This window comes from Saccostrea cucullata, unplaced genomic scaffold (assembly GCF_032062105.1).
Source record: "Saccostrea cucullata isolate Sc308-1 unplaced genomic scaffold, CSIRO_AGI_Scuc_v1 ctg7078, whole genome shotgun sequence".
NCBI lineage: Eukaryota > Metazoa > Mollusca > Bivalvia > Ostreida > Ostreidae > Saccostrea > Saccostrea cuccullata.
The window spans coordinates 1-27,658 of record NW_026926321.1 but is presented as its reverse complement, the minus strand read 5'-3'; the positions used below and the strand labels follow the sequence as shown (position 1 = coordinate 27,658).

Here is a 27,658-nt window from a genome sequence, read left to right as displayed (position 1 = left end):
AATGGAGGGGAAATGTCAAGGAGACTTAGATTTTAGACTTCAAAGTAAATTTATTCAATCTGAGGAAGATATCAAAATTTTAATAAAAAGCATGATATCGGAAGAAATAAACAAAGGACAAACACAGTTTGAACAAATATTGACAGCTGTTTCAGAAACTCGTAAGAAAGTAGATGAAAAATGCGAACATCATGAAAATTCCCAACACAAAGCAAAACCTATTGAAAACTCAATGTCAATTAAATTTAAAAAAGCTGTTGAAGAAACTAGAAATGTTCAAAGGAGAGTTGTTGATTTGATGGAAAACATAAGAAATGATACAACGAGTATTAATACAAAAACAAAAGAAGTCGAGAAGGAAGTAGAAAAAATAACATCTCTAATCATGGAACTAAGTGAGTTTATAGAAGCTTTCGATGAAAATGTACAAATGACAACACTCCGAAAAGATATTGATAGGACAGAAAAAGGAAACCATATTCCACTGCAGAAGAGTAAGTTAATTTGACCCCTTCAGTAAGATTTCTTTCTAAGTGCAATATTTTCACATTAGGGTAGTACATGTACTACAGTGTAAGGAAATACACTAACGTTTTCTTGTCAAATGATTCGATAAATCTCTTTTCTTATTTTCTCTTTTTTTCAGAAACCGAGAGAGAAAATATCCAATTTGAACTGTTATATATTGTACTGACTTTACTTTTTCTAGTGTCATGTTTAAATGTCATAGTCTTATTGTGTCTGTTTAACAAATTTGTGAAACGTACTGCTGTACTGGAGCATGGACCAGAAGAAACAAAAACGTCAGTAATGCAACAAATCCAGATCATGTAAGAAATGCACGTGCATTCTGTAATAAAATACATGTATTTCAAAACATATATCAGATTTCTGTCTCTTTGCTTATTGCAAAATGAAATTCTCTCTTTCGTCTATTCTAAAGAAAAAAATGATAGAGCCCATTCAAATGTTATAAAGATTCTTTTTATTTCCATTATACTTGTATACCTCGATTAGAAAGGAAAGGATGTTCTAAAAAAGAGTTTAGTGACTTTATTTGCTTTACACTTGTTTGGGAAAGCTAGATATGTGTAAATATTGAACAAGTTTTCAAAATTGCAGATTTGAAATCAAACCTTTGAATGTAAGATGAGATGTGATATCAAATTTAGAAATAAGATAATACTTTACAAGTCACATACTGAGTTTTTGGATCTGACCAATAATGTTTCATATGATTGAAAATATAATTTTGAGTCAGGTCTTCTTCTAAATTACTATAAGCTCTTCCATGACAATCTGCATGCATAATGCATTTTGAAATGCAAATCTGCAAAGTATGATTATGCTGACCTACAATTCATGGTTGAAAGACAAAATAAACATTTTTTAAAAGACATTCATTCAGAGGTTATGCCCTTTACAACCAAACTTTGAGGATGCCATCTTCCATACCTGCTTTAGATGCTGATTTTTCCCATTCACGTAGCATTAGAGAAGGAAGGGAGTGAGGTGGTTGAACGAAATAAAGTTTTCGAAGCAATTCTATTCCTAAATAATAAAAAAAAGTCTACCCAGTCCAAACTTGCATAAATCTTGCATATAAGGTGGCTGCCAGAATATTAATATAGTGAACGATTTTGCCTTACATAAAATAGCATTTTTAGATAAGCATCCTAATTGTTGATGAACTTATTGTTTAAAGGTTGAGAAGCTTGAAGATTCTCTCTGCATCGTAAGCTTTGATGAATCATCCAGCAGGACAAATCATCTTTCAATGACTAAACAAATTGCAGAATATGGTGAACTAAAACTACAGACGAAAAGAGTTGTCATTAAAAAAAACAGCCTTGATGATCTGAAAGATAGCATTCCGCCTTCTAAGGTAATATAAAGTTTTCGGTATATTAGTAATCTGTTGAGTTTTATTGATTATTTAAAGCTTTGTTATCATTTTGTACTTGAAATGTTTCGTCAGGTGTGATATATATTGTCAATGAAAATACGAGTATTCAATACGTTAAACAGTTTAAAAAATAAAAAAACATATTTTTTTTTTTTTTTTTTTTGCATTCGTTTTCTTTTCTTTTTTAAGTCTTATATGAACAATATATCTGTCTTTCTGTAAGTGCAATTAATGTCTAGACCAAACCTTCGCATTGAAGGAATACGTATATATGTTCTTAAAAACATAACTTTGATGAGATTTTAAAACAAGTATCAATATTCATTCAATAATGATTTTGTTTATAAGATAACATAGACTTTATATTTCATACATTATATATTATATACAGAGATAGGAAAAGGATAGGAAATAAAACAAGTTTTTATGCCCATCTTCCTGATACTCGCACTAAAGGTTGCTCTGTTTGATGTAATATTACACTATCTGATTCAAACACAACACCGTTTGAAGTTGAAAAAGGTCATTTATTATCAAATGACAATTTTGTAAAACTATTACAAAAATGAAAATGTAGTTTGATAGATTTACATTTATAAACCTTGCAGTGATACCAATATCACTACATGCAACTTCCAAATAGATCAAAACATTACTGTATAAAATTTTTACATCAAAGGTGGGGTAAGGTAAAAATGCCTTACCTACTGAAAAAAAGAAATATGGAAATTTATTGTCAAATTTTTCACATCAATTAAGAACACTATAAATTTTTAACTATTAGGGAGAGGTGGGAGGGCTGTTCAAAAATAAACTTGTATTTGCATACAAATATGGCGCTGCCACTGATTGTACTCAATCTGATACTGACGCTGTTGCAAAAAACAAGACTGCTCAAAAGTATTAGAGTTATCTCGCTTGGCCCACTTTCAATATACAAGAATATAAAATCATTTATGAACATAAATAGCATTTATGCCCATCTTCCTGATACTCGCACTAAAGGTTGCTCTGTTTGATGTAATATTACACTATCTGATTCAAACACAACACCGTTTGAAGTTGAAAAAGGTCATTTATTATCAAATGACAATTTTGTAAAACTATTACAAAAATGAAAATGTAGTTTGATAGATTTACATTTATAAACCTTGCAGTGATACCAATATCACTACATGCAACTTCCAAATAGATCAAAACATTACTGTATAAAATTTTTACATCAAAGGTGGGGTAAGGTAAAAATGCCACTTACTGCCAATGACAGGCAGATCTGAACTGTCATCAGCAGTAATCCCCACCCAACCTAAGTGCGATCTTAATCTTACTACAATAAAAGTATCCCTAAAATTCATACAAACTGGATTCAAACAATGAAAAATAACACATTACCAACATACAAAGAAACTATGTCAACTCTTGTAAATCAAACCATATTTTTATGCATTGTACACAAACTTTGTTAGATACATAATTAACTCAAAACTTTACTACTTCTTGATACAACCAGATGCTCCTGTCATCATGGTTGAAAATGTTTTTTCTAAGCCAATGTCCTCTTTCCTGAAACGGATAATGTGTCAAACTTGTTCACATATTTTGACAATTGTCCAAACCCTCATATTCTCTATTACTGGTTTGATATTTATTTTACAATCAGATGCTCTTGTCACCATGATTGGGAATAATTTGTGACACCAGTAATTAACACACTTGATAGACATCAACAAAATAAATTACTCACTAGTTTATATAGGAACTCAACTCAGAGTAGATTTGAAATGTCATGAATTATAATCTGACCAGATGCTCTTGTCACCATGGTCGGGTATAATTTTGTGGCACCAGTAATTAAAACATTTGATTGCAATCAACCAAACAAGTTCACAAATTACTCATTATTTTATAGGAACTCAACTCAGAGTAGATTTGAAATGTCATGAATTACAATCTGTGTGCTCTTGTCACCATGGTCATTTTGTGACACCAGTAATTAAAACACTTGATTGCAATCAACCAAACAAGTTAACAAATTACTCATTATTTTATAGGAACTCAATTCAGAGTAGATTTGAAATGACATGAATTACAATCTGACCAGATGCTCTTGTCACCATGGTCATATATTACCTCAACCTATATATATATATATATATATATATATATATATATATATATATATAATTTTTTGCTTTAGAACTCCATTGGAAAAAGCCGTTGTGGCTGCTCTGAGAAAGCTGTGACCTTTAATCATTTACAATCTACCCCACACAAATTTAATGACAAACATAACTGATCTGTACAATATTTCCGTGACACCGGTGACCCATCCATGAAAGCAAAAAGAGGACCAGAAGTTGGTTTTTACTTGAAAATATGTCCATAGGGCCTGAACAGGACATATTGTGTTATCTTTGCTGTCATTTTTCACATGCAAAGTGTAAGATATTTACCATGTTTGAAAGTTTTCATAGTCAACTCCAACCCTATTGGGCAGTCTGAAGTATTTTCTAAAAAAAAATGTACAGATTGTACTGTCCATAAATGACAATATCTGTCTTTTGAAGATGTAAATTTTACAATCCTAACAAAACAGTGAAATGTCATTAAATACACATAAGTACCTGTACAAAATATAAACTTGTTGTACATTGTAAAGAAGCTATCAGCTGTTTAAGAATGATTGGTGTTATAGGTAACCCAAGGTCCACTAAGCTTGTCTTTTTCTTGTAACCTTGTAATCATTTTTTCACTAAAAGTTGGGCCTTTCATATTCCTCATCTTATGTTGAATACTTTGCTGAAACATAGGTTGCCAGTAACAATAAGCTATAAACAAAATGATATCTTAAGCTTCTGCTTTTGCTGGTACACCTTTAGTTGGCAAAGCAAAATGATGACACCAAACAATGGTAATATTCAATTGCCCTTTGATAAGTATTATGAGTTGATGATGCTAATTCCTGATTTATAAAAAATTTAATAACAATACATCGATTTTCTAACTGATCTGCCCAAAGTTGAACTGCAAGTACACTGGGAAATAACTCCTTTTATTGTAAAATGAAATTTTTCCAGGTTTTAGGCCATATACCACTAAAATACTGATTTCGTAAATAACCACTGAAACCAATGTTACTTGCATCCATATACAACTGTAATGAAAAGGTTAAATTGCTCTGACAAAAATTTTGCCATTGAAATGCTCTAAAAACAAACCCCAAACATTCAAATCCGATTCCTTACTCAATTTCCTATGATGAAAAGGTTGAACTGAACAGGCGAAGTTTAACACACCTATTACAGATGTAACTCTAGTAATATTATAGATTTTTTAGACTTGTGAATTTGTGAAGGTGTCTAGCTTTAGTTAACTTGTCTTGTGGTAAACATTTCCATCAAAATATCCAACTCAATACCCAAAAATATAAGCGAAGTGTATGGAAGGACAGTTTTTAACTCGTTAATTGAAATACCAATATCCTTGAACAAAAACATGACTAGTCTCCCATGTAAGCCTAACTTGTTTTCACAAACCCAATGTACTGCAGTACCCAATTCTTCAAATAACTACAAATAAGTCACATAGGGAGAGTTTTGTCAAAATAGTATTCTATATCAAAGTAAAACCCAAAAATTCCCAATCTGAACAATGTATATATTGGAATGATTTTATATGCATTCTGAATATCCAATTTAAAGAAAAATCTTTCCCATATATGCCTATTAAACCTACTGCATTTTTTGTTTGCTTTTTGGGCTTGATTTCACACTCCCTTTCTAAGTTTTCTCTGATTTCAAAGCCTTTATAATTATTCTTATTTTTGATTCCTAACAAATTTCCCCAGATTTTGCTTTTTATCTTAGAATCTACACCGAGACGCAATGGCCTAATGAAAAGGGATTCTTACCCCCTACGTTAGGTGATAACTCCTTAGATGCTGTTTGTTAATTAGAACCTGAATTACTTGGTAAAATTGCCATCTTCTAATTGGCTTGAATGATTGTTGCTTGCTGGGGTGTCACTTGCGACTTCCTCTTGTAAATTGACTGACTTTGTTACCACCCCCATAGTCTGTAGGCCTATTACCAGTACTCATCTCTGTAAAAGGATGTTAGCATGTATGCCTAATTTATACAAATCATGTCAAGAATTCAACCTATCTATGACTGATAAAATTATTTTTGATTAATGTTGCAAAAATATTGTTGATTTACTCATCCAAATCTTAGCCCATATCAGGCAATAGGATAAAATTACCCATTAGACCTGACTCTAGGGTAATTCTTTATACAAAATATTGTTTATATCTTAAGGCGATTCCACCCTCACAATTTTATAGGTTCAAAGTTAAAAACTGCATTTATTTTCATTACATATACTTTAAACTTTCTAATTATTGCAGGAAATATATACACCATATTATTTAAGATGCAAAACATAAATATACAGAAGTGTATGTCAACATAACAAAAATTGCACATTTTTTATAGAAGTATTATGAAAAATAAGTAAAACTGGCTAAAATGCATAATTCTGATGCTGAGTGTTGCTAAATACTTCCTACTTAAAAGATACTTTTGAATTGTGAATATCAGATAAACTATTTTACAATATAGTAAATGCCAGAATGCAGAGACCCTAGAAGGAGTTATTGCCCTTGTCAACAATTTTTAAACAAAAAGGTATTATTGTTTAAATTTATAAAATATGCATTTTAAAAATTCTTTAACTTTACAATATTTATCATTACACTTATTGTAAAGCATTGTTCCAAGAGATATTTATTTAGGTATGAATTTAAATTAATTACAGTTTTTGCAAAAACCTATGACATTCATAGGAGGGTGGAATTACTTTAAAACAATCTGTATAATTAAAGTGCACTAGTGAAATAGAGCTACACAATGTATCAAGAAACCATTGCAATATCACTAATTAATTCACTATCCCTAGTGAAGCATTGCGATAGAATTATCGCATTTATAACTTGATAGAATTATCAAGATTCAGCACTGATCAAGACGTGATAAAATTATCACTAACTGCGATAGAATTATCGCATTTATAACTTGATAGAATTATCAATATTCAGCACTGATCAAGACGTGATAAAATTATCACTAACTGCGATAGAATTATCTCATTTATGACTTGATAGAATTATCAAGATTCAGTACTATTGAAGACGTGATAAAATTATCACTAACTGCGATAGAATTATCGCATTTATGACTTGATAGAATTATCAAGATTCAGTACTATTGAAGACGTGATAAAATTATCACTAACTGCGATAGAATTATCGCATTTATAACTTGATAGAATTATCAAGATTCAGCACTGATTGATAAAATTATCACTTATTGTAAAGCATAGCGATAAATTATCGCATTTGTAACTTCATAAAATTAACAAGATTCAGCAATAATGAAGACGTGATAAAATTATCACTATCTGTGTCCATGTATCGCATTTATGAGATAGAATTAAAAATTCCGATGATCAAGGCGTGATAAAATTGTCACGTATTGTAAAGCATAGCGATAGGCATTTGTAACTTGATAAAATTATCAAGAATCAGTAATACATTAAAATACCACTAATTGTTCATAATGTGCAAAATTACTACTCATACTTGAACATGTGGCATTATCACTGTCTTCTGCAACACCTGCAGAAGAAAAAGTTTCCATTACTGTTCTAAGCAAAAATAAATGCTTGATCACAAGGGTCCCTTGCTGTATTTCCCACTCTTGGACTGGCTCTCTACAATGCATCTAATATGTGATTAAATAAAAATCTGCTGAAAGTAAAACATTGTGTCATATATGCATGAAAAGCTATATATACATGTATTGCCTGTTTCTGAATTTAAATTGCAAATTAACCATAATTGTTATATGGCTAAATGACATACAAACTATTTATCTAGCTATCGCTTGTACTATGAATCACAACACCCCTGATTGCCCTGTAATATTTACATTGCCAATATGGTTCATGTGTACACCGTCACATAAGTTATTCTCTACAGAGTTCTTCAAGCCCTTTAACTTCCAGTACACAACCTGCCTTCTGTTTTTAACGTGTGTTTTAAAAGTTGATTTGCAAAGACTGTGTGTGTGTGTGTATAAAACAACTCGGCAATATCTGGTGGAATATCTAGGTAACAACTGACACACATATATCTATAGTGTATTTAAACGATACCGGTTTAAAAACAAGTCACATCACACATGTCGCCATTATTTTTGACACAATTTCCCTTAACCTCATCAGCCTGCGGCTGATCGAAATTTTCCCGCAATATGTAAAATTAGCTTCTATGGTCGGTTCCTTTGAATCTCCTCTTCTAGCACTCTAATGTCCATACTTCGACCTTTTCTGCCCCCACTAATCCCAATGACCGAAATCGCTACATTTTGTACATTAAATATAATTGTTAGCATGTTGTCTCTTTTTCCTCGCATAATGATATAAGCGTCGAATGTGTGAGTCAAATATTAATACAGACATCTTGATGAAGGAAGAACACAGTACAAAACAATGATCGTTGGGACAACACGGGTCACGAATGATGGAAAATCTGAACGCACGTAGGCCTTCCACGTGTGCCAGGACCGAATTTCAAGTCTCGTCTTTTAACACTTACAGATGTGCTGAATTCCTTGGAAATCCAAAAGATCACACCACCAGAAGTCCATCAAATGTATTAATTGTGCACTGGAACGCTGTAAGCCAACTTGCTTGTTCAAAAATAAACTTGTATTTCCATACAAATATGGCGCTGCCACTGATTGTACTCAATCTGATACTGACGCTGTTGCAAAAAACAAGACTGCTCAAAAGTATTAGAGTTATTTCGCTTGGCCCACTTTCAATATACAAGAAATGGGCATAAAATCATTTATGAACATAAATAGCATATATAAACTTATTTTCTACGTAGAATACTACATGTAGGCTTACTCCTTCAAAGCAACTTCATCAAACCTCTGATGTTTTTAGAGGTCCGTGTTTGCCTTGCCCCCGATTTTTTTTTACATTTAATGGACTTTTGAGCTTGGTTACTATTCGTTATCTTTTTTTATTCCTTGCCTGTTTGTATAGGTTTTTTAGCTTGCTTGGTTCCTATGTTTAATCTTCAGCCGCACCATTCTCTCAATTTAGACGATGCTGTTTGTTTACACATTATCCACCTGGTAAAAATATAATTCTTACTTTCGAATATATTAGATAATAAGTTGATGTTTATAAAGAGGTAGATTTAATCAAAAATAATTGTTAGTCAAAAATATCTTTTCTTTTTAGGTCTTCCTTGTGTATATTGATTACAACGAAGAAAATTTGATCCTAGATAAATCAGAAAAAAGTGGTACAAGGCGACAAACAGTGAAATACTTGATGAAAACCAATGGTAATATGATTAACTGCTCGGCACATCCCACTTTTGCCATAAAGTATTTTATCTATATACCAATTGATCTAAGCAAATATATTTATAATGAAAATCTAGGGAAAATTTAATTAATGGAAGAATTTGAAAAACCTTTATTGTTTTCTTTCTATATATTCTTGTATTTATTGTGTATTGCCTGGAAAAAACTTCTGAGAATTTGGAGGAGTTGTATGCTTGACTAATCAAGTATATTTGTTCTCAGCAAAATAGGTCTTTGTATTTATAAGACCTTCAGTAAAAAGCAGATGAAAGTTTTTATGGTATTAACGAATTTAAAATAATTGTTTGATTTCTATATTTAATTTATGTTGTGTTTGAGTGTGCTTGAATATGTGTGTGTGTGTTTAGTCTTTTAAGCATAATATATAATTTTTGTATTTGTGCACTGATTTACTATATATTTATATTTTTATGCTAAATTTTTTTCTCGCGAGCTTATTATAAAGGATTCAAGTTATATAAAAAATAAACTTCTCTTTGCAATAAGCATGTTCAGAGCAAATTGTGCAATACTGAATACATGTATACGCGAACTATTTTCAAAAGCGCGGGTTTTTCGAAAGGATAATGTAGGCCTATTTTTGTTATTTTTTAAGGTATATTTTCTGCTCTATTTTAGCAAATAAATAGACTAGAAAATTAAAGTTTGAAGAATTATATGTGGTATGCATGAAGTCTTTAATGTGTACATATCTAAATTTTGTATTGCAAAACACGGTATATATATAGTTTTTGCACCTCTGACCAGTTTGTTTGAAATGTACATATGTTCTTAATGTACCCCATGTACCAATATTTTGGTTTTGGCGAAAATAGTCTGAATTGAACATGTGTCTAGTTACATGTATCGATAAAACTACAGTTTTAAGCAGCGATTAATTAACTTGTAATTAACCAGATTGTTAATTTTAAAAGCAATATTTTAAAATGTAAGCAATCTTAAACTTGTTTATCTTTGAATTGAAATTTTTATGGAGAAGCCTACACATGAAGTTCCTTCAGGAATTGAACGTTTTAAAAGGTTAAATTTTAAAATATTTTCCTATTTAGAAATACGAATTTATAATGATTTATGCATATGCTAATGAGGTTTGTTAGAATTATAGATGAAATTAATTATTCTTTTACTTGTAATACATGTATTGTAATGCAAATTTTTTTCAATATATTAAGTACTTAATAGAGGCTATGCTTTTTAGACTATTTCAATCTCCTTTAAAAGGAGAACTCCAAATAAAGATGTACAAATATGATCAAATTTCAAAACTAAAATGCATGTATGAATTTTTTCTTTTGATAGTTGACAGCTAAAGATACCGTTCCTAAAAAAAATATTTAAGATCTTACTAATTTTGAAGTTGAAGCCTCCTTAATATAAAAAGTTAAATGTTGAAAGCGTTTAAAGAAAAGGGTTTGAAAATACAGTTTAACTTCGATAATCACATGCAATTATATATATATATTATATCCTTTATATAATTTTATTTCCAAATCCTGCAATTTTTTGTGTATATAAAGTATACAAAACTAACTGTTTTCTAAGATAACAAAATAAACTTATAATTCCATTTGCTTGTTATTTTTTAAGGTACTCTGATCCTCAGCTAGGAAGAGCTCTTTAATTTATAATTAAATTCAAAAGGTCTCTTAATGAAGCTTGAAAATTAATTCTTTTCATGCAATAAATTTATTTATGCTCTGCGTGATGTGCATCAATGTTCTATGACGTTTTACAGAGAGATTTTATAGCAAGTCGAAATTTTACATAAAATATTATAAAATTACATATTTAAGGACTGGGGGTTCATTTTCATCTAACCATAGCTACCAATGTTAACGATATGAAATAAGTAATTTGTTGTGTTTTGCAATGATAGGAAAACCTTTATACACTTAGCCTAGTAAAATGATCGAAGAGATTAATGTAACTTGTATGTATAAAAATTTGCAAATTCTTCAAAAGCCTGGATACCTCTAAAATGTTGTTGTTGATGATATTTGAACAGCAAAATGTATAGTAGGTTTTTAATTCGATTTCCTGAAAAATTATTTGAGATTTACTAATTTTGAAGTTGAAGTCGGTAATATATACCATTTCAACTTGTTAGATGAAGCCAATATTAAAAAACACTATATATATATATATATATATATATATATATATAAATTGCACTATATATATATATATATATATATATATATATATATATATATATATATATATATATATATATATATATATATATATATATATATATATATATATATATATATATATACAATGATATATATACTGATATATTTTATTTCAAACTTGCATGAGGCCAATTATTACACAAACGCATTTATTCTAATATCGTAAACTTAGCAAATCTTCATGATGACAAGGGTTTATGTGGAGCTTAGCCACTCCTTATTAACTTAAAACTCTTTTGACTTGCGTGATTCATCACTGCATACTGTGGTGCACGAGGAAAGCAGTTGTTTTGTTTATATATGGAGATGCAACCACTTGCCTGTAGAGAGATGCAAATTTTGTCTTATATACGGCACTTATCGCCATTGAGCAGTGAGAAATCTTTTTCGTGCCAGCATCTACTGCGACACTAGACTTCAGTTTATACGGTCTCATCCGAAAGACCAAACTCCATGTCCCACATTGGAATTCGAACCCGCGAAGGATCAACTCCTTACTTAGCGTCTCAAGAGCAGACGATCTTTCCACTGCGCAGCGCGTAGCGAAAACCGAAGAAACCTTTCTTTTCATTTTACAATAGAATATACACAAAAATACCATTGAACGCGTTATTCATATCTTATGGACATGTTGGACATCTTTTCAGTTTCTTAAAAGAAAATCAGTTAAGTCAAATATACTGAAAGGAAAAAAAAACGCATTGTAAACTTTTGAATTAAATTAAAAAAATTACTAGTATTTCGAATACGTTTGTCATTATTGTTAACACACATTAAATTCCTCTTTAATTAACAATCCCATTTCTTGGGGGGGGATAATAGTTATAGTAATTAATATGGCCAAAATTTTTTTTCAAAGGCAAGTAACAGTTTTCAATTCCTCAATTTTTCTACAGCAATTTTATTATACAACTATTATTAATTATTATTTCAAAATAGCTGTGATTGTTCTTCATGGTAAAAAGTAGCTGTAACATTCTAAAGCCAACAAATCTCCCCGCCCAATGAATCCCACGAAGTTTCGATTAAGGATAAAATTTACTGAACCCAGCTGTTTGATACACCTATGCTTATGGACATGTTGGACATCTTTTACATTTTCCCAGTGTGAATGAAAATCATTGAAGTCAAATATACTGCAAAGGAAAAAGAAAATCGCATTATATATATATGTAAACTTTTGAATTAAATTAAAACTATTACTAGTATCTGTCAATACGTTTGTGAAAAATATTGTTATCACACATTTTTATTCTTTCAGTGAAAAGTCTCAACATAACACTCTGCTACATTTTCCCTAGTGTGAATTGTTACGCCCTAACGTACCGTTATGCATTGCGAAACTTCTTACGTATTGTGTGAGAACCAAAAAAAAATTTTTTTTGAAAAGTTAAAAACAAACAAGAAATTTATACTGACTGCAAATTATGGAAAAACAGATGTGTATAACTCTAATGCATCGTTTAGCATTACACAATATGATCACAAAATTTTCATCATCAATTTGCGCGTGTTTTTAGCATTTTATCACTTTCCCTACGTGACGCTATACATTTCATGATCGAGTCATTTTGAACAGCGATTTAAGTGTTAATTAAGTAACCTAAATGCACATCAGACCAATTTTCGGCCACATTGTCAAAAAAATTCTCATATTTTGTTCTAATGCGTTTCATTCAGTATAAAATATACGACAAAATCCACTCAAAAGATTTATGAAGAAAATTTGAATTATCTTTTTTAATGGCGGATTCAGACACAGGGACAAATGGATGGACAGATTCAGATGAAAGTTATAGTCCCCTGTGGTTTCATCTGGACTAATAAACAAAGACAGTACAGTGTAAGTTAACCGGAAAAAGGTCCTTAAGCTGAAAAAAGCTCTAGTCATTCATTCGCATTTCATATTTTGATTTACTCTCTAAGACTTACATTGTACGGAAGAAGGTAAAGATTTATCAATGATAAAAATAAATAAATGATATTGAAAAATAAAACACTTTACACATATATGTCGATCCTCATCTATCTTATTTAGAGTAGTAATTGTATCATAATATTTTTAAAAAAGGTTTTTTTATGGGCAGTTGGGGCAAAAATTACAACAATAAGAAAACAACCAATTATACCATTAGTGTTTCAATGACCATAAAAACTTGCACACATGATATACAATGCTTATCAACAGACCTTTCATATACATTAAAGCAAAACCAACGAACAAGTACGTAACAAAATAATGAATGCAAAACCAACGAATCTTTGCAGTACAAACGTACATAACCAAACATCGTGCACGCGGTAAATCTAGATTCCCGACTCCCGGCTCCCGACGGTCCCGTTTTCTTTTCGTTTTTTTTCTTGCCGATTTCTTTTTTTGTTTCCTCTACAAAATTCTAGGAAAAAAATTCATTAATGTATAAAAACTTTAACAAAGAACTTTAAAGTGACCAAAATATGACGTCAGATAAAAAGTTCTGTAGACTTAGGGCTGAGCGCAGGAAGCAAACGATGGTTTGCTGGCATGGGAATTGCAATAAATCGTTGTTTTGTATTTTTTTCAAGTAAGGTGTTGCTATGTTTAAGCCACGTTGCTATGTACCGCAAAGGATTACTGTTGATTTTGGAATTTTTTCACGCGGTGAGATAAAAATTTCTTGGAACAATGTGCAGAAACTTTCAACCCTGAATTTTGGATATTTTCACTACGTTCGTACACGTTAGTTTATTGAGCTCGCTACGCGAGCGGCGCTTCGCGCCGCCTCGCTGCGCTCGCTATAATGATTTTTTAAAAAGGTTTTTTGGTGATTAATATAAACATGATCACTTTTTACAATTAAAATCAATTAGTGTTATGTTTCAGGATGAGGTGATTTTATTCCATGTAACAAAAAAAATGCTGACTAACTTGCAGGTTTGGTAACTTCCAAAAACTAGAAAAACGCTAGTATACCAAAGATAAAATTAGAAATTATTTAATGTACATGTACATTTGTTTTTATATATATATAGTTTTTAGGCACATGCAAGTACGATAGGGATGTAAGAAAATGACATACATCACTTTTTCTCCTTCCGTATCCTGTTTTCCATTTAATACAATGTTATCTTTTTTTGACATACTACACAGTGAAAGTAAGTTACTTTTTTTCTTTGTGTCATTAGTATCGAACTGATTTTGTCTTAAATGAAACTTGTTAGTTTATACATTGTATTTTAACAGCTCGAATGGTTTCAGCGGCTTTAATGTGGATATTTATCTGAACCTTAAATTTAAGAATAAATATTTACATTTGCAAATGTTTTCCTTTACATAACACTACTGAAGGCAAGCGTTTTTATAACTGTGTAAATACAGGTTTGGGGTCAAGAGGTCATAGGTCATTCGTCGATGTGCGTTTGGATAAACGTTCCACGTAATTTCTCTGTGACGTCATAAAGGGTCGACGCGCGTTTAGTGGATTACATACATGCCGTTGGGTTTGAAAAATTAACGCATTTCACACGTTAAAAGTAACAATCAGGCAAATATAAAGTATGAATAAGTCACAAATGTAAATATAAGTAATAAGGTATCATTTTTTGAGTTTTATTGAGATGTAAAACGGGTTGACACATGATCAAATCTTCCATAAAGCCCTTCGGGCTTTATGGGATTTGATCACGTGACCAACCCGTTTTACATCTCAATAAAACTCAAAAAATTATACCTTATTTCTTAAATATCATTGTTATAAGCACTTCGGGTAGCCGACTCATTTATGAACAAAATTTTCTATACATGTACATGTATAAAATAATCTGATATCAATTCAAGTATTTTACAGTACATATTAAGAATTTTTATGAATTTAATTACCTTAAGCATGAAAAGTCAATGAAGATTTTATTGATAAAAAGAATAACTCGTACATATGAGAAAAAATTTATAAATTAAAGGATGTGTAAATAATTTTTTTTATAAATTATGTTCTGATTATAATATTTTGAACTGTAGCCGCCTAAACAGAAGAGATGTCAGGATACACATTCGAGAAATTTTTTGTTTGGATATTGAAAGCTTTTCTAACGTTTATTGTGTTTTTATGAATCTATGTACATTATTTACTTTAAAAGGGAAATTTCAAAGAAATATGTAACATCCGCTTTAACTCTAAACACAGTTACGTAATGCAAGAATTGTTTTGTATTTATGGAAGCCGAAAGGGCTTTTTATTGAAAAGTTTGAACGAATTATCTCGTAAGAACGAGTTTTATCTCTGTTAACAAATAAGTTATCTAACTTGTTTTTACGAGTTGACTATCTCATAAATTATTTTATTGATTTTGTAATGAATACAAAGATTGTCGTCAGTAAGGAAGTAAATTATTTAGCATAAAGACATTTGTATTGATATAACAGTACAATTTTTCCAAAAAAAAATCTTGATAATTAAACCTATATACCATTGTTAAAATTTAACACGTAAATAAAGATTATGTCTTTGAGTGGCTCAGATTCTCCAGTTTCAAATTTAAGAGTTAAACACCGCAAGATTTCATTATTTTTATTGACGTACATGTACGTACTGGTCAAGTCTAAAATATGATTATTTGATATAAGGTAGCACAAATCTGACCATAATCTATCTTCATGCAAGCGCTATCAATAACGTATGAGGGGGCCTGTTGATATTTATTGTTATATATACACTGTATATAATAGTGTGATTTGCATACTGTCATGTAAATTTGTGGTATCTGATTCTTCAAGAAACATTTCTTCAAAACACCATCACCTGCTGAATAATGAAGCAACATTTTCCAGCATAGCTACAGCTAGCTGATACTGTTTGACAACGGATGATATTTTAAAAATATATATATTAATATATTGACTGTGAAGAGTTTATGCGCACAAGGTTTACTGTTACGTGTATTTGTATGAAATATTCAGTTTAATATGATAAATTTGCATGAAGTTTAGTTTAACGTTTAGATTTCCACCCCTCGAAAACCATTGCAACTTTACACACAACTGCAATATTTATTTTAAAAAAAGGAGTTAGGGTTTTACGCATGGTTATGAGGTGATATCAGTTTTTTGAAATGGTGGTATTTCTAAATGGCAATAATTAACGAAACGGGGCTTCTCACAGTTATGCGTTTCCCTAAACTGATTTTTCTAGGAAAAGAATGCGAGTGTCTTGTAGATAAAGTTTGTTTGAATTGTGCATAATAAGGCGTTTAACAAAAGACATTATATACCAGTTAATAACCAGTTTATTACCATATATTAATGAAAAAATCCTTTTAAAATGGAGATTGTCCAAACCAGAAAATCTTATTATGTTGAGGATTAGGGGCAATTTTTTCAGCTGTTTGGGGTTCTTTTCAATTTACATTTTTTATGGTAAAAAGTTAAGTTTAAAAAAAGGGGAACTTTGTGTTTGTGAATATGAATAGGAGCGTAGATGAGCAATATGTGTTTTTGATTTTCAATTACACTCAGCGGCAACATGAGAATTAAATCGCATTTTTTTTATATTACAAAAACCTGATTCTGGAACTCCTCTTACATTTAACACATTTTAAATACCGAATGGAAGCTGAAAATCAACTCGCAAAAAAGTGGTGCTCAGTACACTTTGCCATGTGCAGGGAGAATATATTTTGCTTAACGGCGAGGATCTCAATTTAAATGATATTATAAACAATGACAAAATGACAGGATTTGGGAAGTCGGTTTTTCACAGTTTGGTCAGTTTTAATTTTTCTTTCAATGTCATTTTTAAAATTGCTTGTCGATTTTTTTTTTCTGACTGCCCCCTCTACTTCAATTTCAAATTTCAACAAATTACAATAAAGTGCAACAGATGTTGACCAGCATATTGATTATCACTATTACTACGCCGTAATCAGTATTGATTTTTTTTTCTTTTTTTAACAGTTAACGTTTTAAAAAGTAGGATACCTGATGTCATCAGAGTTTAATTTTAAAAGGCTATTATGGGCACATACTTTGACAGGTTTCTTCACCTGGTAAGTTTCCAGATTACTATTTTTTTTTATTGTTGCTTCACTCTCAAAATCTCGTGGTACTTTTTTTTTTATTTATGTGTACGTGTCTACCTCTAGCTGCTCGATTTTGTGGTGTATGGTCATTCAGCATAAAATGCAGGAGATCCAACACATCTGCCAGATGGAGTTTAGAGAAATAAAGAAAAGGCAAAATCATTATGTGAGTTCAGTGAACAGCTTAGAAGCAGGGTTACAAAGTGTTAAACTATCTGTAAACAGTCTGGCTGAGTCAGTAGCAGAGCAAAGGAATCTAGTCAAAACGACAATGGAAAGACAACTTCAAATTAGCAGAGACCTGACAAGATGTTCTGAAGATTTGCTAAACCTTCATGCAAAACATCCATCATACCCACAATCATACGTTGATAAGGCAAAAGATGAACTGAAACATCACTTTGAGGCCGAAAGAGGAAAGATATTTGAAAATCTTTATGAAGAAAAAATACGCAATTTACATGAAATAGTTGAAATACAATTTATCAAATATAAATCTCCCAAAGAAGTAAAATATAATTCATCTAACCAACATTCATCTGAATCACATTTGACAAAGAATATTCTGGTACCAATATTAAACGATTTAAAGAGATCTATGAAGAAGTTGATGATGACGTCAAAAAGCACCTTGCACTATTTGCACAGACTCTTACGTCAACAGGTCTCAGAATTAGCAGAGGCAAGACTTTGGACTGTTAGACAAATCCAGCAAAAGTTTAAACATAATGGAAAAGTTATGGATGCTTTGAATGTACATTTGAAAAGTAATAAGAAAGGAATATTGTCTTTAAATGATACGATTAACTCATTGAAAAGCTTTTGTTTATCTTATCCAAGTTTTGCATACAGATGTGGACATGAAATAAAAAGGAAATGCATCAAAGGACCGGATGGAATGGAAACGTTGCAATATAAACCTGGTAAATATATACATGTACATTTCAAGTACTACATTTAGACGCACATGAAGAGGTTGCATCACCTTTTGATCGGCCACACTCCATGGTCGCTCAGCATTGATCAATTAGAAATAATATTTCCTTGAAAATTTTAAAAAGACAACAGAATTGATTAAGTAGTCCAAGTATTAAAAAAATTCTGTAAAATATTGAAAATAACCATTTTTATATCCATATTTTTTTTTCTGTTATGTAGATGGAATTTGGGATTTATTAATAATACCTGCACTACTAGTAATAGCATCGGTGGTTTATGTTATTTGGACAAACAGGCCAAGCGGTAATAAAGAAGTAGTTAAGCAATGGATGGAGAGTTCTTTAACTAAAAAGAAACCCCAACCCATACCTGAATCGAAGGTGTTGAACAAAATTTCAAAGATGCAGCCAAATATCTCTGAATATATCAAATCAGTTTCCTTAAGAAAGAGAAAGATTATTGTTTTGTTTATCTATTTTAGGAAAACCTTGAAAATTCGCTGTGTGTCGTTTGTTTTGGATATGGATCTGATAAACAGAAGTATGTCCATTTGGCCTCTGAGTTGATGGGCTCAGGGTTCTCTCTACAAATGAAGAAAGTAGTAGTCAATTCTACAGAAAGTCTGGAAACTCTGCCCCCATCAAAGGTATTTTTCTGATCAAATTTACGCATTCTTTCAGAACATTTTCTTATCGGTACAATTACATGTATCTTTATGTTTTAGACACAAATGTGCCTAATTCTTCTTTTAAATTGGAATTGAATTTATTCAGGTTATTCTTATGTTTGTGGATTACAACGAAAGGAACCTAATCATAGAAGAAGAACAGGGAGGTTTGAAAAGAGAAACTCTATTGATGCTACAAGGAACTGGTGGTATGGTATTTTCATATAACTGAAAAATAAAAAAATAACTTTTTGAAGAATTTTACTAACATAATTATTCAATTCATAGTGACTTAAATGGCGCTTTTCAGCTGAGGTAACTGTCGTTTACTGTTATGAGCTTTCTTCTAAGCATCTTGATGAAGGACGTCTTTTTGCGCAGAAGTTGACTGTCGTTGAAAGAATGAAAGAACTCAGAGAACTGCGTGACAGGAACTCCATATTTAGTATCTACAACACATTCAACCCGACACAGAAAGAAGTCTTCCGCTCTAAGCTGAAAAATTCTTGTTAGCACGCTATTCTATATATAACAATAAAACATCGCCGGGAATATATTTTTTTCCTTATTTGTGCTTGGAAGTGTAGTCAACTTCACTTCCATTCAAAGGTTTGTCTAAAATAAATCTTCAACAGATTGTACATGATGCAGCAGATATGATTACAAGGTTTCATAGTTTGTGTATTGGCAGGTTAAAGTCAAGAGGGTTGTGTCATCAATTTAGGTGGAAATAAATGAACACAGTTTTACCGCAGCTACCTCAGACGTTTTGTTTAAAATTAAAATCGTTAAACAATATAGATACATGTATCATATATCAAAACCACTACCTTTATCCCATTATCTGTACACACAAGGGCAGCTAGAGCCTCAAAGCTGCCATTGAAAATATACATGTTCTTTAGTTTGACAATGCGCTACTTAAGGAGGCTAGGGGGTCAACAAATTAACCACAAATTAACCACCAGATTTAATATATTTGTTTAGATACGGTATCTTAAGCTGTCAACATTTTAGTTTTAAAATTTGATCATTTTTGTATATCTTTATATGGAGCTCTTCTTTTAAAGGAGATCGAAATAGTCTGAAAATGGCTGTCACCCCCCAGCCTCTTTAAAGATCTTTTGATCCAGCATTCTATTAAATCCTTTTTCAAACATTAATTGAAAAGGTGCTTATTTGAATTTATTTTAAATCCCTGGAAATCCCCGAGGTAGAATCAGGTGCCTAGCAGGAGTAAACATACCCTGTTTATTGGCCATCTCCATCGTAAATCCTATGTATTGTGTAAATAGACGGAACTGTAGTCCAATCCATTATCAAACAATTGGTAAGAACAGGAACCCAAAAAAAGACTCAGTGAAAGGTTTTATTTGCTATCAAAGTCATTATAACGACCAAAGAATTTAGGAAATTAAACGAGGTTGTAAAATTTCCTGTAACATCAACTGATATACCAGTAGCCTGCTGTTTTAAAAGCTGATCGTACTCAGAACATGCACTTGAATATCGAACAAGTTGGGAGATGTACACACCATAAGCAGGTGATTGCAGGATATTACTACATAAACGTAGAGGGTGGAAAAGTTGATATTTTGTCACACCGTTTAGTTGTAAGTTGAAATTGGTTATCACCGTTTATTGTTAGTAAAATACCCAAACGTTGAAACAGATGTTTCTGACTCGTAAAATATCTTCTATTTTAAGTTCACTGGGATATATCGATTCGACATTTGAATGAAAATAATAACTACTTTTACTGATAGTACATATACATCGTCGATATATGTCAAAATGTCGAGCTGAAGGCCACAGCAAGTCTTCTTTTTCGTGTGATTCAAAAATGTTATCAATTATCTTTATAAAGCGCCCTTAACAATGTGAACAGGAAGAATTCATTTAAAGAAAAATTTCACGTTCTACACATGCAAGCCTTCTAAATCTTTATACCTATAGATAACTGTATTCCTATACGTAACTGTCAACCTTAACTACCTGTTATAATTTACTAAGTCCTGTGCATATTGAAATTTGTGCATTTGATCAAACTCGGTCAAACTTTTAAACTTCTTTTCTATCAAAAATAAGGATTATAAATGTAATTCGTTCTAATTAAACGAGAATCCTAGTGATGAAGAAACTAATTGGCTCCTTGGTTGTTGTTTACGCTTTGATAAGTAGTGGACTTTGTACGCTCTGATCACCGGTCGTTGGATAGAAGAAACAAGCTTCTACTTTGGAGTCTTCAGGTATTGTACCAACAACGTCACAGCCTGCCATAGTGTTACAGATGAACTACAAACAGTACAAGGGAGATATGAAATTTTATGATATGAAAGTATACAAACACTATTAAAAGTGGGTTTCAAACCATTAATGTAAAGTGTTAGCAGAAGTCCTCTTTACATGTTACAATTTTAAGGCACTTTATTTAAGTAAATACAAAATACAATCATATTTAAGAAGATTCAGATAATTTAATTGCCCCCCCCCCCAGTCGTTTCTTCAATAGAATAAAATATTTTTGAAAACTTTTCTGATTACCATACTTACCAGTAGTTTAGTTAATAAATGATTAAACAAGACTTTTTGAATTGAATGCATGTTTAATTTGATTAAAATTGTTACCAGTCTTGGCTACGTATATACTTGTTCTCCATTTTGTGGATAAAATTGGACTGAAACATTCAAATGCAAAGAGAAATAATTTCGTAGATCCATACTGTAAAACACTTTTAACCCACGGGAAATTTATTCCTGCGTAATAAAGTGGGTCTTCCTTCAAACTAAAATTTATTTCTCGTGTATATTACTTTTGATTAATTTATTTTGAACTATAAAAAATATCCGCAAAAATTATTTCTTGGTTTCCGGGTTTCTATTAATCATGTATCATATGACGCCTTTAAAAGATTGTTCTCTCTTCCTTGAAAAAATTGGCTTCCTTGTATCCAGTATATTATTGTTTTGTGTTTTGTTCATTTTTCTGTTTCCTGTCATAATATATACTCTAATTCATTTTTATTTGAAAAAGACGGAAGATTTCAGATGGCTTAACAGCTTGAAAAATAAAACAATTTGACAAAGGTTGTTAAAAGTAAGACACTTCCAGCATCGGTATTGTAAACCCGATCCTCCCCCCAAAAAAAAGAACTATCAATTAAAAAGGAGAGGGGTGACAGATATACAACTTAAAGTTTTTTAATTGCAAAATTACCGAGGGGCTATGTAAATCTGCAATTGGAGGTCCAACTTATACCCATATCTTCCAATCTAAGAAGGAAATTCTTTAATTATTAAATTATGCCAGTTTCAAATATCCCTAACAAATAAAATGAATTTGAATTACAATACCTACACTGGATTCCTACACTTTTAGTAAATGTCCATCGAAAGCCTCATCTTATTCCTCACTAAAATATTAATTGTTACAACTGCAGTGAAAAAAAACTCTAGGAATACAGTACAACAATAATTGGTGGTGTAATTCAGATGTGGATACACTTAAAAAAATGAATGCTGGCCAACGTATTTTCATACTGATTGTTAGGCTATTTTTAAACGCTGAATTTCCTACAGTTTTTCAATATGCCTGATCATGACAAGGACCCAATGGCAGGGGTTACCGACAGGCGAGACTTCTTTCTCCATGGCTCCCATCTCCTCTTATGTTGATTTTAGAGGTCAACGTCTGCTCTGCTCACAATTTGTGTTGTTTTCAATCGACCTTTGAGCTTGCTTACTGTTCCTATACCCCTATTTCATTATATTATTTCAATACTTAGAAAAAAAATTATTATATTTTCTAACCCTTCATCAATCCGGTGCACGTTTCTATCCTTTTCACAATCGGATTCCACATATCCTCCAAATAATTTCACGTGATGATACGTGTGATGTGTAATACGTCATCTTCTTATGCACTTGTAGATTTCACAAACAAATATTTGAATACATTTCAATCACAAAGTCACACAGTCAAATTTCTCAACTAAAATTAAATGAACTTGCACTGCAAAAAAGAGGCAGTCAAAATATTGAAAGTAGAGAGTTGATACTGGACAAACAAAACGGAAAACCTCTTCAACCAAATTTTCATACAAGTTTTTGATATAAAGGTATTGATCGACAAATTATATGTGGTAATATTGTATTTTTTATATATTTTTTCAGAGTATCTAATTCTCACTCGTTATGCCTTGATCAGAGCCTGTTCCCTTGGTTCTCTGTGTTTATTATGCTGTGTGTTTTCGATGTGTGAATCTTGTCGACCATGTTGCAAAAAAGCAAAGATATTTGCGAGAGCAAATGTGATTTCAACGTTCCTCTTGAGTATGTTTTAACTAACGGTATTTCATAACGTCAATGGTTGAATGATAATAATCATATGCATATCTATAATTCAATATTATTGAATATTTTTCAGTTGTACTGGAAACATGCACAGTGATATCGTTTATGCTTGCCTTGGCAAAATTGTCAGGATCTCTAAGTAAAGGATGGTCGTTCTATGTGGAAGTCGTGTCATCTATTTTTACAGCTTTTGTTTTCTTCATCCTCATCTTCAGCATATTATTTTGTACGTAATTCATTTTCTATTCTCCCTTAAAATGAAGATGATGATTAGAACAGTGAAACCCAGCAACTTTAGGAAATTCGAAATTCAAGAAATGTCCAAAAATAGTCAAACTGTCTCCTATCCTTCTGATGGAAATGAACAGCATTAGTTTTTTTTTCACATGTTCAAGATTTATCGATAAATGCATCTAATATGATTTGTATCTAAACGTAAAACTTTATTGTTTTTAGGCAATAAAAAATGTTACATGGATCATACAACATTTGTGAATCGTCCCTCTGACGGTAACTGTGAAAAGAAGACTGGTAATTCATGTCAGTTGATGTTAATTGTATTTAACATTGCACCATCCACTTCATCACATCATAATAAATTAATCATGTGAAAGATTTTAAAGCTAAAAATAACTTTTTAGTAATCATGTTCAGACTAAATTTGTTTAAGATCTGAAAGACTTGTTTTTAAATTTTCAGAAAAGTTACTTTTTAAAAAGCTTCCTAGGAGTGTGAATTCGGACGTCGGAGAATCATTGTCTGTGACCGCAGAAGTATCAAACGCCGACAATGTTTACTGGTGCAAGGGAAGGGATCATGTGATCAAGTATTCCACTTCTTTCACCGAACACTTTGAATCCTCGAAAGCTGAATTAAGAATACAAAGTGCAAGACTTCAAGACGAAGGCGAATATACCTGTGTTGCAGAAAAATATGGGGAAAATAAGGACAAACTAGCGCACAGATTCTTCATCTATGTCTTTCATGGTATCTCACTGAATTCATTGAACACTAAGAGATTTTTATGTCATCTGAATAGGTTATCAATTGCTATCCGAAACGCCCTCGTCCATTTTACTTTAAATTCCTAAAGTTCTTCCTCAAAAAACCATTGGATTATTTTCAACTTACTTACCTCAAGCATCTATCGGAAATATGCTTTCCATTCACCTCCATCTTGAGCATTCTAGATCATCTGAGCCGAAAACTCAAGTGGGCTTTTTCTGATCGAAAAGCGTCCGGAGCGTTTGTCTCTCATATGTTCGGTCCATCAACATTTTCGACTTCTTCTCAAACCACCGTGCCAATTTCAACGAAACCTGTAAAAATGCATCCTTAAGTAAAAGAGAATTCAGTTTATTCACAGGAAATTTCACACCCTCTTTCAAGGGGGAGATCATTAACAATTCGGAAAAAAAATCAGTTGCAGCTAAAAAATATCTCCTGCTCAAGAACTATTGGGACAGAAAAAGTAAAACAATTGCATATATGTCCACCTTCCACGTTATGTCGTTTGTTGGCTTTCTTTAGACGTGCCAGATAAATATTATATTTGTAAATGATATCCTCATAGCATCTCCTTATTATCATCTCATGAAAATATTTGTCTTTGTAGACAAAATTATTTTCAATATTTTATCAACACACCTACATGTATATATGCATGTGAGTCTACCACCTTTTTAAATTTTTTCTTTGAATCCTTTTCTGGCCTTTTCCAAAACTCAGCATTGGTCAGTGAGAGGGAAAATACCGGGTACACAGCAATAATACCGTCTGACTTTATTGTGTCTTTTAATCATGTTCCTTAAGCAGAAAAAAAAAATAAAAAGACATGTCTCAGAGAAATAGAATTGCTGTATGATCCACAAGTGGCCGATAATGTTTATGAACGCCTAGTTCTGTTTTCTTATTAAATTTTTAATTTTATCAAAGTAGAGAGAAAATCAAATTAATTCTTGGTATTGAACTAAAATAAGTTTTAATTATTCAATATTCTTTTAGTTAAGCCGGTATTTACCCAAAAGCCACCGGAGAATATCACTGTGTATGTTGGTAGTGTGTTAAACTTGGAGGCTAAAGTAGATAATGCAGAAACAGTAACGTGGATGCATGAGGGAAAAGAAATTATCAGTTGCTCAAAAAGAAATATAAAATGGAAATTCCTGCACGGGGAAGCCTCTTTAGAATCGGAAATGTGACTAGAAAGATCATGAAGGGGATTACACATGCACAGCTAGATCAGGAAATGACCTACAGAAAGGGAAGAACGCGATGGAGGAAAGTGTATATTGCAAAGTTAGGGTCGTAAATGGTAGGTTCCTACATTTCAACAAGACACTGATGACATATAAAAGAAGATTCAAGTATTGTTGATAAGTCAACGGAATTTTATAGAATTGTCTTGAAGAATTAGTTACCAAATTACGGCTAAAAGTCACTAAACAGTTTTTAAACTTTACATTCCGAGTTGTTTAAAAAACAAGTGAATTTTGTTTGATTATCACATGTAATTAGGAATTCTCATTTCAAGTTTCGCCTATATCCCAATAGAGAAAAGTTAAAAATTAGCATTTGAATTGAATTGCAGCTGAACTGCCATCATTTGAAAATGCACCAAAATCTATGATTGTTACGGAGGGCAACATTCTTGAAATAGAATTAAAGGTTTGTGGATTTCCTTTACCAGAAAAGGTTTCTTGGTTTAAAGGAAACGACAAACTAGAGATGAACAAACGTATAACAATGCAATACATTGATGGGGAATAAAATTGCCGTCTGATCAAAGGGTGGCCACTTGGCTTATATGAATGCTACACCGAAAATGTCATGGAAATAATGTATGTCGGATACCTGTTAAAGTTATAAAGGTAAGAATTTTCTTCTCCAACATTACCTTCGTGGTAAAGCATTTCATGAATATCATAAAAATGTCTCATTACACTGTTAATAAAAAAATTAACAAAGATATCAATGCTGCCTTCCTTTTTAATTAAAGTCAGGGGAAATTTTTTAAACCTAGATCACCCATATACATTGATTTCTTTGACTAAGAGAGATTGGCTGGTGATTTTTTTTTCCAAAGACTAAAGGTTAAGATGACAATTTGCATCTACGGACTGATTTTTGAATTTAGTTCCCCACGTCTCCATTCTTTCGACATACCATTTAATTCATTACAATCAAAGGGTTTACAGCTATAGACAGGACCCATAAAAAAACTAAACTGGTCAGATTTGGCTTTATAATAATACACCCCGAATATTTAATGATTACATATCACGTTTATTCAAACTGCGTCCATTTTAATTATACAATGACCTTGTCAGCAAATGCAAATGCAATTTATCATTTCAAAACTACTACGTTTTTCATACTAATTGTTAGTCCATTGTTTAACACGAAAAAAACGGGGTTTTCCCGTTATTTCTCGATCATGACAAGGAGCACACGGCTAGTGTGACATGTGGAAGGATGTTACTCCTCCGTAGCACCTGATCCCTTCTCCGATGTTTTGGAGGCCCGTGTTTGCTCTGTCGAATTTTGTATAATTGATTTGTAACTTTTGATTTTTAATTTGTTGTTATCTCCATTTTTTTTTAGAATGAGTCATTGCAAGAGACATCGAATGTTCCATCTGCTGAACCGTCGTCCCGACAAAGTTTTACGTGTGGGGAGCCTTTTGCTCGGAGTGTTCGACAAGATTAACCAGTTGTCCCCATTGCAGGGCCCCGTTTAAATTTTAAAAGGGTTTTTTTATGATTTAATATTTTTTTTCAAACGTTTTGTAAACAGATTTAAAAATTTTTACAGCATTGTAATCAAAATTTTGAAAAAAATTTTCTCCACTAAGGTTCTAAATACAGTGTACATGTTCATATATTTGTTTATACATCTCTCTTGAAATTTTTTATTATCTTATCAGTTTTTGAACTTCATGAAAACAGCCCCGGGGAATTTATATGGGTCAGGACAGGTGTAACTGTAAATAAATTTGATGAAATTGTTGTAAAATAACGTGTTTTTTTTTTTTCTTATAACCCCTAGAATTCAACTCATCAATGACGCAAAATTTTAATAT

At 31.7% G+C, this 27,658-nt stretch overlaps 3 protein-coding genes across 3 annotated transcripts; all 3 read left to right on the top strand.

Annotated features, from left to right (window-relative positions):
• Positions 1-6: 6 nt before the first annotated feature.
• LOC134271378 (uncharacterized) lies at positions 7-9,326 on the top strand. Its single transcript, XM_062753591.1, has 4 exons — positions 7-494; positions 647-830; positions 1,706-1,885; positions 9,221-9,326. Exons 1-3 carry the CDS (start codon positions 92-94, stop codon positions 1,737-1,739), a joined length of 621 nt encoding a protein of 206 aa, XP_062609575.1. The 5' UTR covers positions 7-91; the 3' UTR covers positions 1,740-1,885; positions 9,221-9,326.
• A 7,830-nt stretch (positions 9,327-17,156) lies between these two features.
• LOC134271379 (uncharacterized) lies at positions 17,157-19,776 on the top strand. Its single transcript, XM_062753592.1, has 7 exons — positions 17,157-17,303; positions 17,494-17,585; positions 17,682-18,541; positions 18,777-18,937; positions 19,039-19,203; positions 19,331-19,433; positions 19,535-19,776. The coding sequence occupies exons 2-7, from the start codon at positions 17,521-17,523 to the stop codon at positions 19,735-19,737; spliced, it is 1,557 nt and encodes a 518-aa protein (XP_062609576.1). The 5' UTR covers positions 17,157-17,303; positions 17,494-17,520; the 3' UTR covers positions 19,738-19,776.
• Positions 19,777-22,736: 2,960 nt separating this feature from the next.
• LOC134271380 (uncharacterized) lies at positions 22,737-25,778 on the top strand. Its single transcript, XM_062753593.1, has 6 exons — positions 22,737-22,752; positions 23,398-23,556; positions 23,651-23,803; positions 24,034-24,087; positions 24,277-24,564; positions 25,582-25,778. Exons 1-6 carry the CDS (start codon positions 22,737-22,739, stop codon positions 25,776-25,778), a joined length of 867 nt encoding a protein of 288 aa, XP_062609577.1.
• The last annotated feature ends 1,880 nt before the right edge of the window (positions 25,779-27,658 follow it).

Bases quoted from the DNA above. Each gene is read 5' to 3' on its own strand.
- LOC134271378 (XM_062753591.1), top strand. From the start codon at position 92: ATGATATCGGAAGAAATAAACAAAGGACAAACACAGTTTGAACAAATA. The intron at 495-646 runs GTAAGTTAATTT...TCTTTTTTTCAG, and splicing joins CCATATTCCACTGCAGAAGA to AAACCGAGAGAGAAAATATC. The intron at 831-1,705 runs GTAAGAAATGCA...TATTGTTTAAAG, and splicing joins ATGCAACAAATCCAGATCAT to GTTGAGAAGCTTGAAGATTC.
- LOC134271380 (XM_062753593.1), top strand. The intron at 23,557-23,650 runs GTATGTTTTAAC...AATATTTTTCAG, and splicing joins GATTTCAACGTTCCTCTTGA to TTGTACTGGAAACATGCACA. The intron at 23,804-24,033 runs GTACGTAATTCA...TATTGTTTTTAG, and splicing joins CATCTTCAGCATATTATTTT to GCAATAAAAAATGTTACATG.
- LOC134271379 (XM_062753592.1), top strand. From the start codon at position 17,521: ATGTCATCAGAGTTTAATTTTAAAAGGCTATTATGGGCACATACTTTG. The intron at 18,938-19,038 runs GTGTTGAACAAA...TATCTATTTTAG, and splicing joins AACCCATACCTGAATCGAAG to GAAAACCTTGAAAATTCGCT. The intron at 19,204-19,330 runs GTATTTTTCTGA...GAATTTATTCAG, and splicing joins AAACTCTGCCCCCATCAAAG to GTTATTCTTATGTTTGTGGA.